A 16,252-nucleotide genomic window follows, 5' to 3' on the forward strand; every position below is an offset into this window, starting at 1 on the left:
GTCTTTCATTTGGTCACAGAGAAGCAGGGTCCTGTGCCCTGTCACGCTGGTGCATGTGATGGGATGAAGTGCTGTGTGATTTATACACACACACACACACGACTCTGTGGCTTTTGTGCACTTTGAGCTTGCCCTACATATTTCTGTATTCAGTTAAAAAATTAAAAATTATATTTATTATCATATGCTTACATCATTTCTTGGTGGTTTTGTGTATAGGCACATGCACCCACTGTTGTCCATTACATTCCAACTTACCTTGACACCCCCATGGGGGTTTCCTAGCCTATAAATATTTACAGAACAGCTCCCCATTCTCCAGCGGAATGGCTGATGAGCTTGAACCCCCAATCTTTCAGTCAGCAGTGTGAGACCAGCTTGTATAAGCACCCAGCTTGTAGTTTGTTTTCTGGAATGTCAGGAGTGTGTGTCAGGATAGATGTCAGGAATGTCAGGAGACGGGATAAGGCCTGGGGGTGGAGGGGGACACGTCTATAGGGGCACCTGCTCTGTTGGAATAGGTTTCTGACATTTCTCCTGCTTGACCACCGTTTGCACTGATAGGTAAAGGAGTCCCAGTCCCTGATGACACCTAAGAAAGAGGAAACACTCCAAACCTTTGCAAAGTGGAAAACATCCAACTATATAAGCCAAGGAAGAACTGACTGACTGGAGTAGGTCGAGGAGTTCCTAGGTGGTACATACAGTTATCTGCTTTACTCTCAGCTGAAAGGTTAGAGGTTCCAGAAGTGCTCTGGAAGAAAGATTTAGCCATATTCTGAAAAAGCTGTCAAAAACTTTACGGGGCCCATTTCCACTCTGACACTTGTGAGGTCATCACTCAAAGGAACTGTTTATTGTGGTGGTTAAAAAAAAAAGTACATATATAGTCCAGAGGTCACAGTCAGATCCACTCACCTGAGTGTGTGACCTCTTCATCCTTTATAAAAAGTCAAACTCAACAACTTGTTGTTGTTATGTGCCGTCGAGTTGTTTGTAACTCATAGCGACCCTATGTACAACAGCCCTAAACCCTGCTCTATCCTGTGCCAATTGCATTGCCTCTGACACACCCATTCCAATTACCCCAGTCACTGAATCAATCCACCTCATAGAGAGTCTTCCCCTCCTGCGCTGTCCCTCTACTCTACACAGCATGATGTCCCTCTCCAAAGACCTGTCTCTCCTTACAACATGTCCAAAGTATGTCAGACGAAGCCCCAGAATCCTTGCCTCCAAGGAGCAGCCTGATTTAACCCTCTCTAGGATGAATCTGTTTGTTTTCTTGGCAGTCCATGGTACATTCAATACTCTTCTCCAGCACCACAGCTCAAAGGCGTCAGTTCTCCTTCTGTCCTCCCTAGTCATTGTCCAGCTCTCTGATGCATAACAAGTCATTGCCCTACACTGAAATAAATTTCTAGCTGACCCTCCATTGGGTTTCTGAGGCTGTAAATCGAATGGGAGGACATTGTTATTTCTCTGATTTGACCCGCCAGGGAGATACCGAGCAGCACAAATCCCTGTGGCCCAGAGAAAATGCCAGAAGCAGAACAGGAGCTTTTTCCACTTGAGCAGTTTAACTAAGTTTAGTTGTGTGAGGAGAGCTGAGGAAAAGTCCGCCTATGCCTGAAAGCACTGAATTCAGCTGGTCTCAAACCACAGGTAGGGCATTTTCAAGGAATCTTATTAACCAGAAAATTCCCCAACGGGTCTGTATTTAGATAATCAGAGTGACTCAAATTGTCCCAGGACCTGGGGACTGTTATGGCTAATAACAGCAGATGGTGCTGTTGTTAGGATGGTGCAAGTGGTGGACTCATCGGGTTGCTAACCCAAAGGCTTGAGATCCCAGATCACATAGGGGTACCTTAAAGGAAAGAACTGACAACCTGCTCCCAAAACACAGGTGCCAGAAGGGAGCTCTGGTGGCCTAGCAGCAAGAAGCTGCGCTGCAATCTTGAAAGTGCACGATTCAAATCCACCAGATGCTTCTCTGCAGAGGTAGGGGCAATCTCCTCCTGTGCCAGTTGGATCTGATTCAACGGTACACAACAAGGAGGGGGGAAGTACCAAAACATGGGCCCCTGAACACCTGGTGGAGCACGGTTCTGCTCCAATGCATATGGGGCTGCTGGGAGTTGAGTCAACCCAATGGCTGCTCATTTGGGGGAGTTTACCAGTGTCCAGGAACTCTGGTCACACAGCCCAGAGCTGTGTTACCAACCCAAAGGTTGTGTGACTCTCTGAGGATTGCAATCCACTTGCAATGAGCAGACTGACGCAGTGACTGCAGCAATGGGCTCAAGTGTCCGGGATGATGACGACAGCACAGGTTCAGATCGGTTCTTCACAGGATCGCTCTGTGACATAGTGGACTTGACAGTACCTAACGACAACGACAACAACAACACCACAAATGGCTCCTCAGGAGAAAGATGAGCACCCAAAAACCTACTAGAGTTCCATTTGAGGGGCGAGTTCTGACCCAATGGCAAAGCATTTACGGCTTTTTGTTTTGTTTTTTTGATGTATCTGGAAATGGTATTAAAATGATGCTTCACTGAATGAGGGTGGAGTTAAAATTTGACCTTTCACAGATTGGGGTTTTTTTTTTAAAGTATCAGAAGCAGGAGTGGCATCCACTTTCTAAATAACATTCCTCTGGAAACTGAACTTTGATAAATACCGATAGTTGTAGAGGGACTTTAGGCCTTTTGTTCATAGGGTTGCTATGAGTCGAAGGCAATCAACAATAGCCTTCTAAAATAGTGGATAATCTGTCTAAATCAATCAGCATGACCAAATGCCTCTTCTCTCTTGGGTAAGTGTGGAGAACGGGGGTCTGCATCCAGGGCCTAATCTAATTTAGTAAATCTGAAATGAAACCAAGTCCATGGAAAGCACTGAATACAGAAAGACAAACAGAGATAAATGCATCCAAGCACAAAGAAAACCATCCTGCTTACACCCAATTCTGATGCCAGCCTGGCCAGCAGTCGTGGGCCAGCAGAGTATGGTGACCTCTATGACCCCGCTCTGTGACACAGGCTACCTCCACCCAAGGTGACCCAACATAAAGCCTGTCCACTTCCCATCAACAAAGCAGGCTCTTAGAGTCAGGCTGTTGGTGTCTTCGTGTCACTTAAAACTCACTTTAGTGCTGTAACAAACAGATGCATGTATACCCATATCCAATGCAGCATTATTTACAATACAAAAAGCTGGAAAACAAGTGTCCATCAGCAAAGTTATTGCTATAGAAACTACGGTTTGCTCATGCAATGGAATACTACGCAACACTAAAGAATGATAAAGAATGGTGAAATATTGCACAACATGGATAAGTCTAGAGGAAATTATGCTGAGCGACATAAGACAGTCACAAAAGGACAACTATTGAAGACCATTATTATAAAAAGTTGAAGAAATAGTTACATATAGCTAGTCCTAAAGGAACGTGCTTCAAATCCACCAGCTGTTCTGCAGGAGGATGGGCAGTCTCCTCCCGTGCGATTAACTGCCTTTGGAAACCTGCTGGAGGGTCAGCTATGGGTTGGTTCTGACTCAACGGTACACAACAACAGAATCATTCTTAGATGTTACCTGGCATGAGAAGGGAGGGAGAGGGAATTGAAAAGTAACTAATAGATAAGTTGGATGAAGGGAAAGACAATATACAATGAAAATTTATCAGACATTGTTACTAGCTAATTACATTAATAACTTGCAATTAACGTTATAAAACAAAATGTTTATGCATGAATGACTGAGAAACCAACAAAAATTGAAGCTAAAATAAACCCACATTTCCTCTAGGTCAAAACCCCCCAAAAACAACAAAACAAAACAAAAACACCTCACTTTACACTCTGTTCCTTCTTCAGACACACAGATGGCATTGTCCTCACCACCACATGGTTTTTCCTGGACTTACTCCAATCCTGCCTGTGGGACCATTTGTAAACCAGTTGCCACTAAATTGGCCCCAATTCATGACAGCCCTAGATATATCAGAAAAGTGGAAAGATCTCAAAGATAGCCACACCCTCATCTCATCATCTGTAACCTTTGAATAGGTGAAAGGACTTTGAAAAAACATTAGGAATGTTGAGATATGGAGATTATCTCTGATTACACCAGCAGGCCCTGAACATCTTTATGAGAATCTTTGAAAGAGGGAGGTTTGGCAGAGAAGAGTAAAGCAGAGATTAGAATGATGCAGCCACAGGACACACAGGGCCACCAAGAGCTCAGAGAGGCAAGGTCTGCCTTCCAAGGGAATGTGTCCTATGGACACATTGACACTGATTTCAGTGAGGGAGGAAATGTCTGTTGTTTTCAAGTCCTCAAGTCATCTGTACTTTGTTACAGCAGCCCTAAGAGAATCCTCCAAGAGAAAGATCAGCTCTTCCTGGCACCAGGAGTCAGTCAAGCCCTGAAACGTGAGCTGGGCACATGGCATTGCTGAGCCCTAAGAGGACTGCAGCCACCAGGTGCTAGAAGGTAGCCTCAGCCCCTGTTGTTGCTGTGTATCATAGAGTTGGAATCAATACACAGCTGACCATCCAGCAGGTTTTCAGAGGCAGTAAATTGCAGGGGAGGAAACTGCCTAACTCTTGTGGAGCAGCTGGTAGATTCAAACTGCACACCATTGGGTTAGCAGCTCCACTCCTTATCACTAAGCCGCCAGAGCTCCCTTTGTTTCTGAGTGCCTGTGGTCTTTGAGTGTCCAGGAACGTGCTCCTTGCTTTCACTTCTGGCACCGTGGGCGTGCTGGCATCCACACCGGCAAGGATGCAATTCCTACTTGGTTCCCAGGTGACACCTCTAGATCCTTCCAGACATGCTTCCCCCTCCACACCCACAAAACAAACCACATGACCTAGCTCCCTGAGAAACAGGTATAGCTATGGAGAATGTTAGAGCACTCCTTTGATTGCAGGAAATGAACTGTGGCACACATTGTGTTATCCATTCATCTTCAGTGCCAGCCCAGTGCTTTCAAAGCACTTATTTGTTATACTAACATATTAATATATAATGTTGTTGTTGATTGTCTTCGAGTCGAGCATGACTCGTAGCTGCTACCCTATGAACAAAAGGCCTGAAGCCCCTCTACAACTATTGACATTTATCAAGGTTCATAGAGTTTCCAGAAGCATGTTGTTTAGGAAGTGGATGCCACTTCTGCCTCCAAACCTGTCATAGTATGTTGTTTTTATGTGCCATTGAGTTGCCTGTGATGTATAGCGACTCTATGTACAAAGCTCTGAACCCTTCCCTGTTCTGAGCCAGTCTCACTAACTCCAACACACCAACCCCCATCGCCCCAACTACTGTATATCACTCTATCTCATCCCTCTCTTGCACTGTCCGTCCACCATTCTGAGCATGATGTCCTTCTCCAAGGACCAATCTCTCCTGGCCATGTGCCCAAAGTAAGTGAGGCTGAGCTTCAAAATCCTAGCCTCCAAGGAAAGACTTGGTTTCACCCTCTCCAAGACAAACTTATTTGTTTTCTTTGGTGATCCATGGTACGTTCAAGACTCTTCTCCAGCACCACAATTCGAAGGCATCTATTCTTCTTCTGTCATCCTTAGTCATTGTCCAACTCTCTGAAGCATAACAAGTAATTGAGAAGACCATGGCCTGGATTAGGCACACCTTTGTATTTAGACTATGACGTCGTTGCTCTTCAGCACTCTGGAAAGGTATATGACAGCAGATTTTCCCAGTGCAATTTGTCTTTTGATTTCCTGACTGCTGCTGTTAAAAAAGCAAGCTGTAAGTGTTAACAACCTCAATCTCTTCTCATCCACCATGGTGCTGCCAGTTGGCTCAGTGGTGCGAATCTTTGTCTTCTTGATGTTGAGCATCAATCCATATTGCAGACTACAGTCCTTGACCTTTTGAAGCAAGTGGTTCAGGTCCTCCTCAGTTTCAGGAAGCAAGGTTGTGTCATCCGCATATTGTAGGTTGTTGATTAGTCTTCCTCCAATCCTGCTGTCATGCTCCTCCTCATAACGCCCTGCTTCCCGAATGATCTGTTCTGCATACAGATTGAAAAGGTACGGGTCCAGGATGTGTACACTCCTTTCCTAATTTTGAACCATGCAGTGTTTCCTTGCTCTGTTCTGAAGATGTTAACAGTTTACTCACTACTTTATGAGGAAGAGGGTAGGTGAGACCATCCCTCCTTCATATATGGGAAAATGTAGAAACAGAGGGGGCTAGGTTGTTTACCCAAAGTAACAGCGCTTCAAGCCAAAGAACTTTAATCCAGTTGTTTCCAGGAGGGAAAAGAAGACATTTAAGTTACCAGTGATGCCATTCTTCTTGGACCAACAATCAGAGTCTTGGATCAGCCATCAGTACATCAAAGGGCATACTTCTTTGGCAAATCCGCTGCAAAGGAATGCTGAAGTTTTAGAAAGGAAAGCTGTCACTTTGGGCAACTAAGGTGCACTTGATCCAAGCTATGGTATTTCCTATCTCAGATGTTTGGAAACACTGGAGAAGGAAAAAGAAGTATCTATGCAGTTAGGTGAAGCTGTTGATCAGGATTTCTGTGGACTAAATTGTGCCCTCCTCTGATATTCCTGATACAAAGATACAATGTGGAAGCTATGCAATGATACTTCACAACCCAATAAAACAAATAGATGTAAAAGGATTAAGGGTGGAAGGCAAAACTCCTTAATCCTATTACAACCCTGATGTAATGTAAGAAGAGGTTCCCTAGGCTGTAGTCTGTAATAACTCTTCTCTTACTAGAGATAATTGTTATCTTTGTTTATAATCATTTACAGTTGACTAAAACAGCAACCCCCTCTGAACAAATTAAAAGATCAAAACTTGCCCTGTCTTGTACCATCTTCACAATCTCCACTGTGCTCGAGCCTCCTGTCACAGTCACAGTGTTAATCTGTCTCCTCAAGGGTCTTCCTCTCCTTAGCTGACACTACTTTTCTAATCATGATTTTATTTTCCAAGAATTAGCCCTTCTTGGCAATGTGCCCAAAACATGGAAGGAGCACCCTGACTGCACATTCTCTAAGATAAGTTGGTTTGTTTGTGTGATGGTCCATGGTATATTCAATACTCTTCTCCAACACCACAAACAAAAGGCATTGATTATTCTTTAGTCTTGGCTTAGGTCAAGCACACCTTACTCTTTAAACTGATATCCTTGCTCTTTAGCACTACCAGTGGGGTCCTTGACAGCAGATTTGCCCAATGCAGTATATCATTTGAGGTTTTTTAAATTTTTTATTATTAATTTCAATGAAAATTTACAGAGACTTTGGATTTCCATTAATTCATTGTTGCACTTTTCTCCCTGTCCACCCCTCCCCCCATTACAATCTTCTCTTTGAAAAGTAAGAGAAAAATTCTTTCATTGTTTTACAATCTCTCCCCCCCCCAGGTCCACTACACTACACAGCCTTCCTTCTGGACTCCAGTCATGACAAAAATACCTAATAACATATCCCTTTTAAAGAGTTTTCTCCCTCATCTGTTTCAATGCAGTATACATTATTGAACCCATCTTTCTCAGTCTCCCCCCAACCCTGATGTCAGTCCTGTTTTACAACAGTGGCATCATGCAGTATTTGTCCTTTTGTGACTGAGATACTTCACTCAGCATAATGTCTTTCAGGATTACCCATTTTGAATAATATTGCATGAGTTCCTTGTTTTTAAATGTACCATAGTATTTCCATTGTGTGAATATACCACAGCTTCTCTATCCATTCATTTGTTGATGGGCACGTAGGTTGTTTCGAACTCCTTGCTATTGTGAACAAAGCTGCAATAAACATGGGTGTGCATATATCTGGTTGGATGTCAGTTATGGTCTCTTTGGGGTATATTCCCAGTAGCGGAATTGCTGGGTCAAATGGTATCTCTATGTGCAACTTTTTGAGAAAGTGCCACACCACCTTCCACAGTGGTTGTACCATTTTACCCTTCCACCAACAGTGAATAAGGGTTCCAGTTTTTCCACAACCTCACCAGCATTTGTTGCCTGCTGTTCTGTTAAATTTTGCTATTCTGACTGGGGTGAGATGATATCTCATAGTTGTTTTGATTTGCATCTCTCTTAGAGCTAGGGATTTTGAATATTTCTTCATATGCTTGTTCACCACCTGAATGTCTTCTTTGGTGAAGTGTCTGTTCATATTCTGTGCCCATTTTTCAATTGGATTATTTACCTTTATCTTGTAGTGGTGCTCAAGTATTTTATAAATCGAGATTCAAGTCCCTTATCTGACATGTCATTACCAAATACTTTTTTCCAGTATGTGGCTTCCCTTTTTACCCTGTTGGAGAAGTTTTTGGATGTGCATAGGGATTTGATTCTCAGAAGGTCCCATTCATCTATTTTATCTTCTTCTGTTTGTAGATCATTTGAGTTTTTGATTGCTGCTACCATATCTATTGAACGTGGATCCAAGTAAAAGGAAATAATTGGAAATTAAGCCTAGGTAGGGGAGGGAGGATGAAATAATCATTAGAAGTGGGCATTGCTTTGAGGAGGCTGGATCCAGCAAGCCCTGCTCCCCTTCTACTCATGGCTTTTATCTTTCATCTTGTAGGATTTTAGGGTTCTTTGAAAATTGAGAGATGCTCAGGATTGTAAAAAAATAAGCACATTTAGTTTATTGCCAGGTAGTCATAGAAGGCATGCAAGTAAGACCTAATAACACTTATACAGAAGTGCTTTTGACTGTGTAGATCACAACAAGCTATGGCTGACTCTGAGAAGAATGGGAATCCCAGAACATTTGATTGTGCTAATGCGAAACCTATACTTGGATCAAGAGGCAGTCGTCAGAACAGAGCAGGGAGACAATGGATGGTTCAAAATAAAAAAAGGGGTCCATCAGGGATGTATTTTGTCTCCATACCGTTTTCATCTGTATGCAGAACAGATCATCTGAGACCCTGGGCTATACGAAGAGGAATGTGGCATCAGAATTGGTGGAAGAATCATCAACAACCTGCGTTATGCAGATAACACAGCCCTGCTTGCTGAAACTGAGGAAGACCTGAAGCACTTGCTGCAGAAGGTTAAGGACTGCAGTCTTCAATATGGATTGAAGTTCAACATCAAGAAAACAAAGATTCTTACCACTGGGCCAATTGGCAGCATCAGTATGGATGGTGAAGAGATTGAAATAGTTAACAGTTTTTGTTTACTTGGTTCCACAGTCAACACTCTTGATAACAGCAGCCAGGAAATCAGTAGACGAATTGCATTGGGAAAGTCAGCTGTGAGGGACCTCTCAAGAGTACTGAAGAGCAACGACTTCAGGCTGGAGACTAAGGTGCTCCTGATCCGGGCTATAGTCTTTGCAATTACATGCTATGCATCAGAGAGTTGGACAGTGAATAAGGATGATAGGAGAATTGATGCCTTTGAGCTGTGGTGTTGGAGAAGAGTATTGAATATACCGTGGACTGCTAGGAGAACAAACAGATTTGTCCTGGAGAGGGTGAAGCCAGAATGGTCCTTGGAGTCAAGGATTCTGGGGCTTCGTCTAACATACTTTGGGCATGTTGCAAGGAGGACTGGTCCTTGGAGAGGGACATCATGTTTGGGAGAGTGGAGGGACGGTGCAGGAGAGGAAGACCCTCGATGAGATAGATCGATTCTGTGAGTGGAGTGGTGGGAATAAGTGTGTTTGAGAAGGCGAGTTTGGCACAGGATAGAACGGCATTTAGGGTTCTTGTACCTAGGGTCACTATGAGTCGCAAACAACTCGATGGTACATAACAACAACAATCACAATTGACAGTTGCAATTGCAATGTAATCCAATGATTAGAATGCAATCTTTAGACTTCAAGCCTTTACTTTTAATAAGAAGTCTCAGCAGAAGACTTATCCAGAGGTCGAATATAACAGAACTTTCATCACATATAGAACTTTCATCAAGTATAGGGTTCAAAGTCAGCAGCTGTGTGTGGAAGCTCTGTCTTCTCTCAGAAAGTGAATAGAACTTTACAGTTTACATTATATAGAGGAATTTGTTATGTCAGCTCCGTATAACAAGAGCCAGGATAATGTCAAAGCGTAGTATTGCTGTGTCTTTTCTCCAGGATCTCTAACCAAATGATTGTGTTCACGGTGACAGTTATAAATTTCTAATTATACCCACTGGAAACCTGGTGGAAACTTTGGGAAGATGTGAATGATTGTGCATAGTTTCCTAGATGTGATGGGGGGAAAATCATGGATTTTGCTTGAGAGATGAGATTTACTGACACGAAGGGAAGTGAAATCAGTGAGCTGTTTGTTTCATTTTAGCCATAACAGAGTGACTACATCTGTGGAGAAAAAAGACACAGAAGATGAAGGGGCGGTGATCTGGTGATCCAGGTTCTTAAGTCTGATGGGTAGTCTGAGTCCTAGGAAGAGTCTGAATGGGATTCAAGTCAGAAGGTAGAGGAACAGAAAGAAGAGAGGAAGCCTTCAAAAGAAGGACTGATAACAAAATAAACAAAAAGCTGAAAAAAGAATTGGGATTCTTAGGCATTACCACCGCATGTTGTTGTTGTTGTTGTTGTCATGTGTCATCTAGTCAACCACAACTCATAGCAACCCTATGCACAAAAGCTTGGAATCCTGTTCTATCCTGAGCCAATCTCACTGCTTCTGACACACCTACTTTCATTATGCCAGTTACTGTGTCAATCCACCTCATCTGGGACTTTCTTTTCCTGTGCTATCCTCCCACCTTTCCAACCATGATATCCTGCTCCAAGGACTGGTCCCTCTTGAAAACATGACCAGAGTATGTGAGACAGAGCTTTAAAATCCTTGCCTCCAAGGAGCAGCCTGGTTTCACCCTTTCCAGGTTAAACTTGTTTGTTCTCTTAGCAGTCCATGGTATGTTCAGTACTCTTATCCAGTATGACAACTCAAAAGCATTAATAATTCTTCTGTCAGCCTTAGTCAGCTTTGATCAGCTCTCTGATGCATGGCAAGTAATTGCAAAGATGAGGGTGTGAATCAGGCACACCTTAGTCTCCATATTGGTGTCATTGCTCTTTACCATTTTGGAGAGTTCCCTGACCACAGCTTTTCCCAGAACAATTCATTTGTTGATTTCTTGACTGTTGGTGCCAAGAGTGTTGATTGTGGATCCAAGCAAGGTTATTGTTAATAACCTCAATCTCTATATATCATGGTACTGCCAATTGACCCAGTGGTGAGAATCTTTGTCTTTTTAACATTGAGCTTCAATCTATATTGAAGACCACCATCCTTGACCTTCTGCAGCAAATGCTTCAGGTCTTTCTCAATTTCAGCAAGCACGGTTGTCATCTGTATAACGTAGGTTGTTGATGAATCTTCTTTCAGTCCTGATGTCACATTCCTCCTTATAAAGCTCAGCACTTTCCCCCTTGATTTTGAACCATATAGTGTTTCTTTCCCTGCTCTGTTCTGAGGACTGCTTCTTGGTTCAAATTACAGGTTTCACATGAGCACAATCGTTTTGGGATACCCATCCTTCTCAAGGTCAGCTACAATTTGTTGCAATGTCTACAGTCAAATGACTTTGAATAGTCAATGAAACACAGATAGACATTCCTCTGGTACTCTTTGCTTTCAACCAAGAACCATCTGACATTGGTCATAATGTCCCTGGTGCCACAGCCTCTGGCATAACATCAAGAACATCATTCATAAAAAATAAAGCATAAGGTCATTCTAGAAACAGGGGATGAAAAACCCTACCAAAATGGATGGTAGAAATGACTGAAAATTGTACTAGAATGTTGTTGTTGTTGTTATGTGCCGTTGAATCCCCTGAGACTCATAGCGACAACCTAGTACAACAGTCCTAAATGTTGCTCTATCCTGTGCCAATCTTATTATCTCTGACACACCTATCCCCATTACCCCAGAGACTAAATCAATCCATCTTATTGAGAGTCTTCCTCTCTTGCGCTGTCCCTCCACCCTCCCAAGCATGATGTCCCTCTTCAAGGACCGGTCTTACCTTGCAACATGTCCAAAGTATGTCAGACAGAGCTTCAGAATCCTCACCTCCAAGGAGCAGAGGCTATAATGGGTAAAAAGTGCTAAGTAAAAGAGATAAGCAAAAGATTTCAAAGGGCAGCTTGAGAAGCCTACGTAAAGTGCTATAAAGAAATGTGTGAAGAGTTGAAGTTAGAAAACATTAAAGAGATGAATAATCTCAGCATTGCTCAAACTGAATGGAATAACAAATTCAAGTCTCAAGTTGCAATTCTGAAGGATTCTATGGGCAAATATTACATGAAATATTACAGAAGGGAATACACAGAATCACTTTATTAAAAATAATTGTCCAACACAAAAACATCTCAGGAAGTAGCATATTGTTCAAGAATCAATGGTATTAAAGAAAGAAGTTCAAGCTGTACTAAAGACATTGGCAAAAATATGGACATGCTCACTGGTCTATGTCAAGAAATATGGAAGGCAGCTGCCTGACCCATTGAGTGGAAGATATCCATATTTGTTCTCATCTCCCCACCAAAAAAAGATGATCTAACAGAATGTGGAAATCATCAGACAGTATCACACGAAGATAAAATCTTGGTAAAGATTACTCAGAAACAGCTAGAATGGTACATCAACAGAGAACTGCCAGAAATTCAGGCTGATTCAGAAGAGGCTATGGGATATCATTGCTGTTATCAGATGGATCTTGGCAGAAAGCAGAGAATACCAAAAAAAGATGTTTTAGTGTGTGAAAAGTTAGCACCTACTGAGAGATTCACTCACTCATTCTTGCTATAGAGTCAGAAGCAACTCACAGCTCCCCCTCCAGTGGATTCTTGAGGCTTTATTTCCAGCCACTTGGCAGCATCATGATAGAAGGTGAAGAGATTGAGATTGTTAATAACTTCAGTTTGCTTGGCTCCACAATCTACACTCTTGGTGCCAGCAGCCAGGAAATGAAAGGATGTATTGCACTGCGAAAGTCTGCTGTCAGGGACCGCTCTAGAATACTGAAGAGCAACAATGACAGTCTGGAGACTAAGATACCCCTGTTCCAGGCCATGGTCTTCACAATTACTTGCTATGCATCAGAAAGCTGGACAATGACTAGGGATGACAGAAGAAGAATTGAGGTCTTAAAGTTGTGGCGCTGGAGAATAGTACTGAATATACCATGGACTGCTAGGAGAATACAGGTTTGTCATAGAGAGGGTGTGACCAGGCTGCTCCTAGGAGGCAAGGAGTCTGAAGCTATGTCTGACATACTTTGGGCATGTTGCAAGGAGGGATCAGTCCTTGGAGAGGGACATCATGCTTGGGAGGTTGGCGGGGGACAGAGCAAGAGAGGAAGACCCTGGATGAGATGGATTGACTCAGTGAATGAGCTAATGGGGGCAAGTGTGTCTGAGACGATGAGGTTGGCTCAGGATAGAGCCAGGTTCCGAGTTGTACACAGGGGTCACTAAGAGTCGCAAGTGACTTGAGGGCACATAGCAACAACATTTACTACATCCACTTGGGAAGTGATTGTCACTATTTCTCTGTGTCGGCTGGTGGTGGATTCCAATTTCCAGCGAGGCGCCACCTTTAGGCTAGCAGTGCATTTCTCCACAGGCTGGGCTACCAGATCTGATTGAGAAATTTGCCTTGTATTATTCCATTAGTTCTAAGAGAGGCCTTTGTTCTTAAGAAAGCATGAAAAGTTCATTTCAAACTCTTACAGGGCAGTTAAGAGAAAAACTGTTAATATTTTCCTATACTGAGGAGTTAGTTTTCTATTTACTGTTGGTTGCCCTGTGGCCAAGCGGGCCTGTTCTCGGGGTGCCCGCCCTTCCCTCCAGTCCCGGCGCCCCTTCAGTGCCCAGCCCGCGCCCTGGTGGACAATGAAGCCCCCGACCCTGCTCCCACCAGGGTCGAAGTACACACACTTTCTCCTGGGCAAGTGGCCGAGCTTCCTGGTGCCGCCTCCCCCTGCCACTCAGGTCGGTCACCGTCGCGGGCGGCGGGGGCGGAGCCGGAGGGAGCGGAACCCAGAGCTACAAGGCGCGGAGCGCACAGGCGCGGCGGTCACTCGGCTTGCGCTTGGCGCCCGGTCGGAGTCTCCGAGTCTCCGTCCTCGCAGCCAGGGCTCCGCCAAGGCTGTGCGCGCCCGCAGGGCTGCCCAACATGCGGCTGAGGAGGTGAGCCTACCGGGAGTGGGTGGAGCGGGAGAGCGCGCGGGCGCGGAGTTGGCAGCGCGGTGGCCGGAGCTGGGTCTCCCTGCCCGCGGTGGCGGGGAGGGGGGGCGAGCGGGGACTGAAGGCGCTCCGCTGTTTCGGTCCCTTCGTTTTTCCCAGAGCCCGGGGCTCTGAAGCCCGCTCCCCACTTTTCTCTTGGGCGGCGCCCTTCCAGGCGGGGGTTCGGCCAGGGTGGCGCGGTCGGGCGGGGTTACCTGTGGGCCGGGCTGTTGGAGCCCAGCGAGGGTGGGGGCCGCGTTAGACTGGGCAGTGCGGGGAGTGCTGGGAGGCCCCGTCGCCAGGGGAAGGGGCGAGGGCTGGAAGGAGGGAAGGCTTTCCTCCAGCCACCCCTTGGCCTGTCACACCTACCCTGGACACCCTGTTCCCACACCAGGGGATTTCCCGCAAAGGAGAGCAAGCTGTGTAGCCACACTGTGCGGACACTAGTCGTTCTAGAAAGTTGCCCAAGGACTGCAGGTGCCCACTGTCCCACTCACACATACCTGGGACCCCCATCACCTAGCTAGAGGAGGGGGAGGCCTCAGGGCCAGCCTCCTAAACATCTTCTGACACCTTAGAGGAGAAAGTGACAGTTTTGATCCCTGACTTTTTTGCCAAATTACCCCTTCAAGCACTGTCCTCTTTTGTACCTCCTTGGGAATAGTGAAGATCCCTGTGCCCCGGTGTCTTGCCCACAATCAGAGTCTCCTGGATTACACGCCTACACTCCTCAGGTGGAAATGTGTTCATAAGCGAATTGAGAGAGACACACAGGGAGAGAATCCTTGAGCCTGATCTGTCAGCCATCAGTCACCCACACCTGCGACAAGTGACTGCTTTCTCCTCTGAGCTCAGGAACACTGCACTGGGGCTGGGGGTCGCCAGGTAGGGTGGGCTGTCAGTGGGGTCAGAGGGCAGAGCTGACCCAGGAGCAGGGCGTGGTGAGGACTCAACAAGGGGTTCCAGGAGATGGAACAGTCTTAGTGGCTGTACTCAAGGAGGGGCAGGAGCCCAAAGAGTCCATCTCCCCACTGCCCAGGAAGACCCTGAGGAGACCTGACAGCTGGGACTCCTCAGCACAGATTGCTAAAGGGACCTTCAGGGAACTGGGTGTGATTGGAGAGAAATGGGGTTATAGAAAGCACCTGCAGCTGTAGAGGTTACTGTAGCTCCAGGGGAACATGAGAATAGAGGGCTAACTAGAGACTGGGATCCTGAGTATAGATCATCACAACTATTTCCTCAAAGCAATGTGGCAGCCTCATCAGCTAGTGCAGAGGGAAGGAGAGGGTGAGACCCTTCTTCAGGCTACAGCCTGCAGGAGTATGGGGGAGAGTCCCTGGTGGTGCAGGGAGAGAACGGATGTCATGTGTAAAACATGCAAGCTGCAGGCCCTGTGACAGTTGTCAGGGGAGGAACGGGGTCCCAGGTGACGCCTTTAACCCTGCAAAGCCCCAGAGGGTCTCTGTGGAGAGAGAAGAATGAGGGTACACACACATAGGTTTCTGAGGAACCTCATTTGGAGATGGAGGGAAATAAAACATAACAAGCACCCTGGACCCTGTCCTTATGAGCAGCTGGTGTGCGTGCTAGGATCAGATGGTCTGAATTACTGTAGAGCAGAGGATGAGCCCCTTACCCGTGGGAGACCCTGAGGGGTAGGCTTTGGAGGGAAGCATGTGAACCTCTAGGCTGTAGGTTCTCAAAGTCATTTGATGGCCCAGGAGCGGGGGCGAGGTGCCAGAGGACCTGAAACACAGCAACCATGAGATTCAGTTTCAGAATAATCATGCTCCTTCACAACGTTGTCCTATTATTAACTTAATCTTACTTTTGGACATTTTAGATGTTTTATGTCTCCCCAAATTTTAAATGAAGTTGAGAACTTTAAAAAATATCTATTTTAACCATTTCTCTGTACCAGTCCAGTCAAATCAAAGGCTCTGGCTTTGATGATGGCCATCCTGAATTATCTAGGTGAAAAGACCCCTCCTGAGTGGACAGATTCCCAGTTTGCATCCCCTTGGGGTTTG

At 45.2% G+C, this 16,252-nt stretch overlaps 1 protein-coding gene across 1 annotated transcript in view; it reads left to right on the forward strand.

The window, feature by feature from the left end:
• DNMT3L (DNA (cytosine-5-)-methyltransferase 3-like) overlaps positions 1–14,187 on the forward strand; it is a 37,130-nt gene extending 22,943 nt beyond the window's left edge. The window contains exon 13 of the mRNA XM_006898427.1: positions 13,986–14,187. Coding sequence (XP_006898489.1) covers positions 13,986–14,187 — 202 coding nt within the window. The remainder of the gene's footprint in view (positions 1–13,985) is intronic.
• Positions 14,188–16,252: the final 2,065 nt, after the last annotated feature.

Source organism: Elephantulus edwardii, unplaced genomic scaffold (genome assembly GCF_000299155.1).
Source record: "Elephantulus edwardii isolate Elephantulus edwardi_28Jun2011 unplaced genomic scaffold, EleEdw1.0 scaffold00228, whole genome shotgun sequence".
NCBI classification, from domain to species: domain Eukaryota; kingdom Metazoa; phylum Chordata; class Mammalia; order Macroscelidea; family Macroscelididae; genus Elephantulus; species Elephantulus edwardii.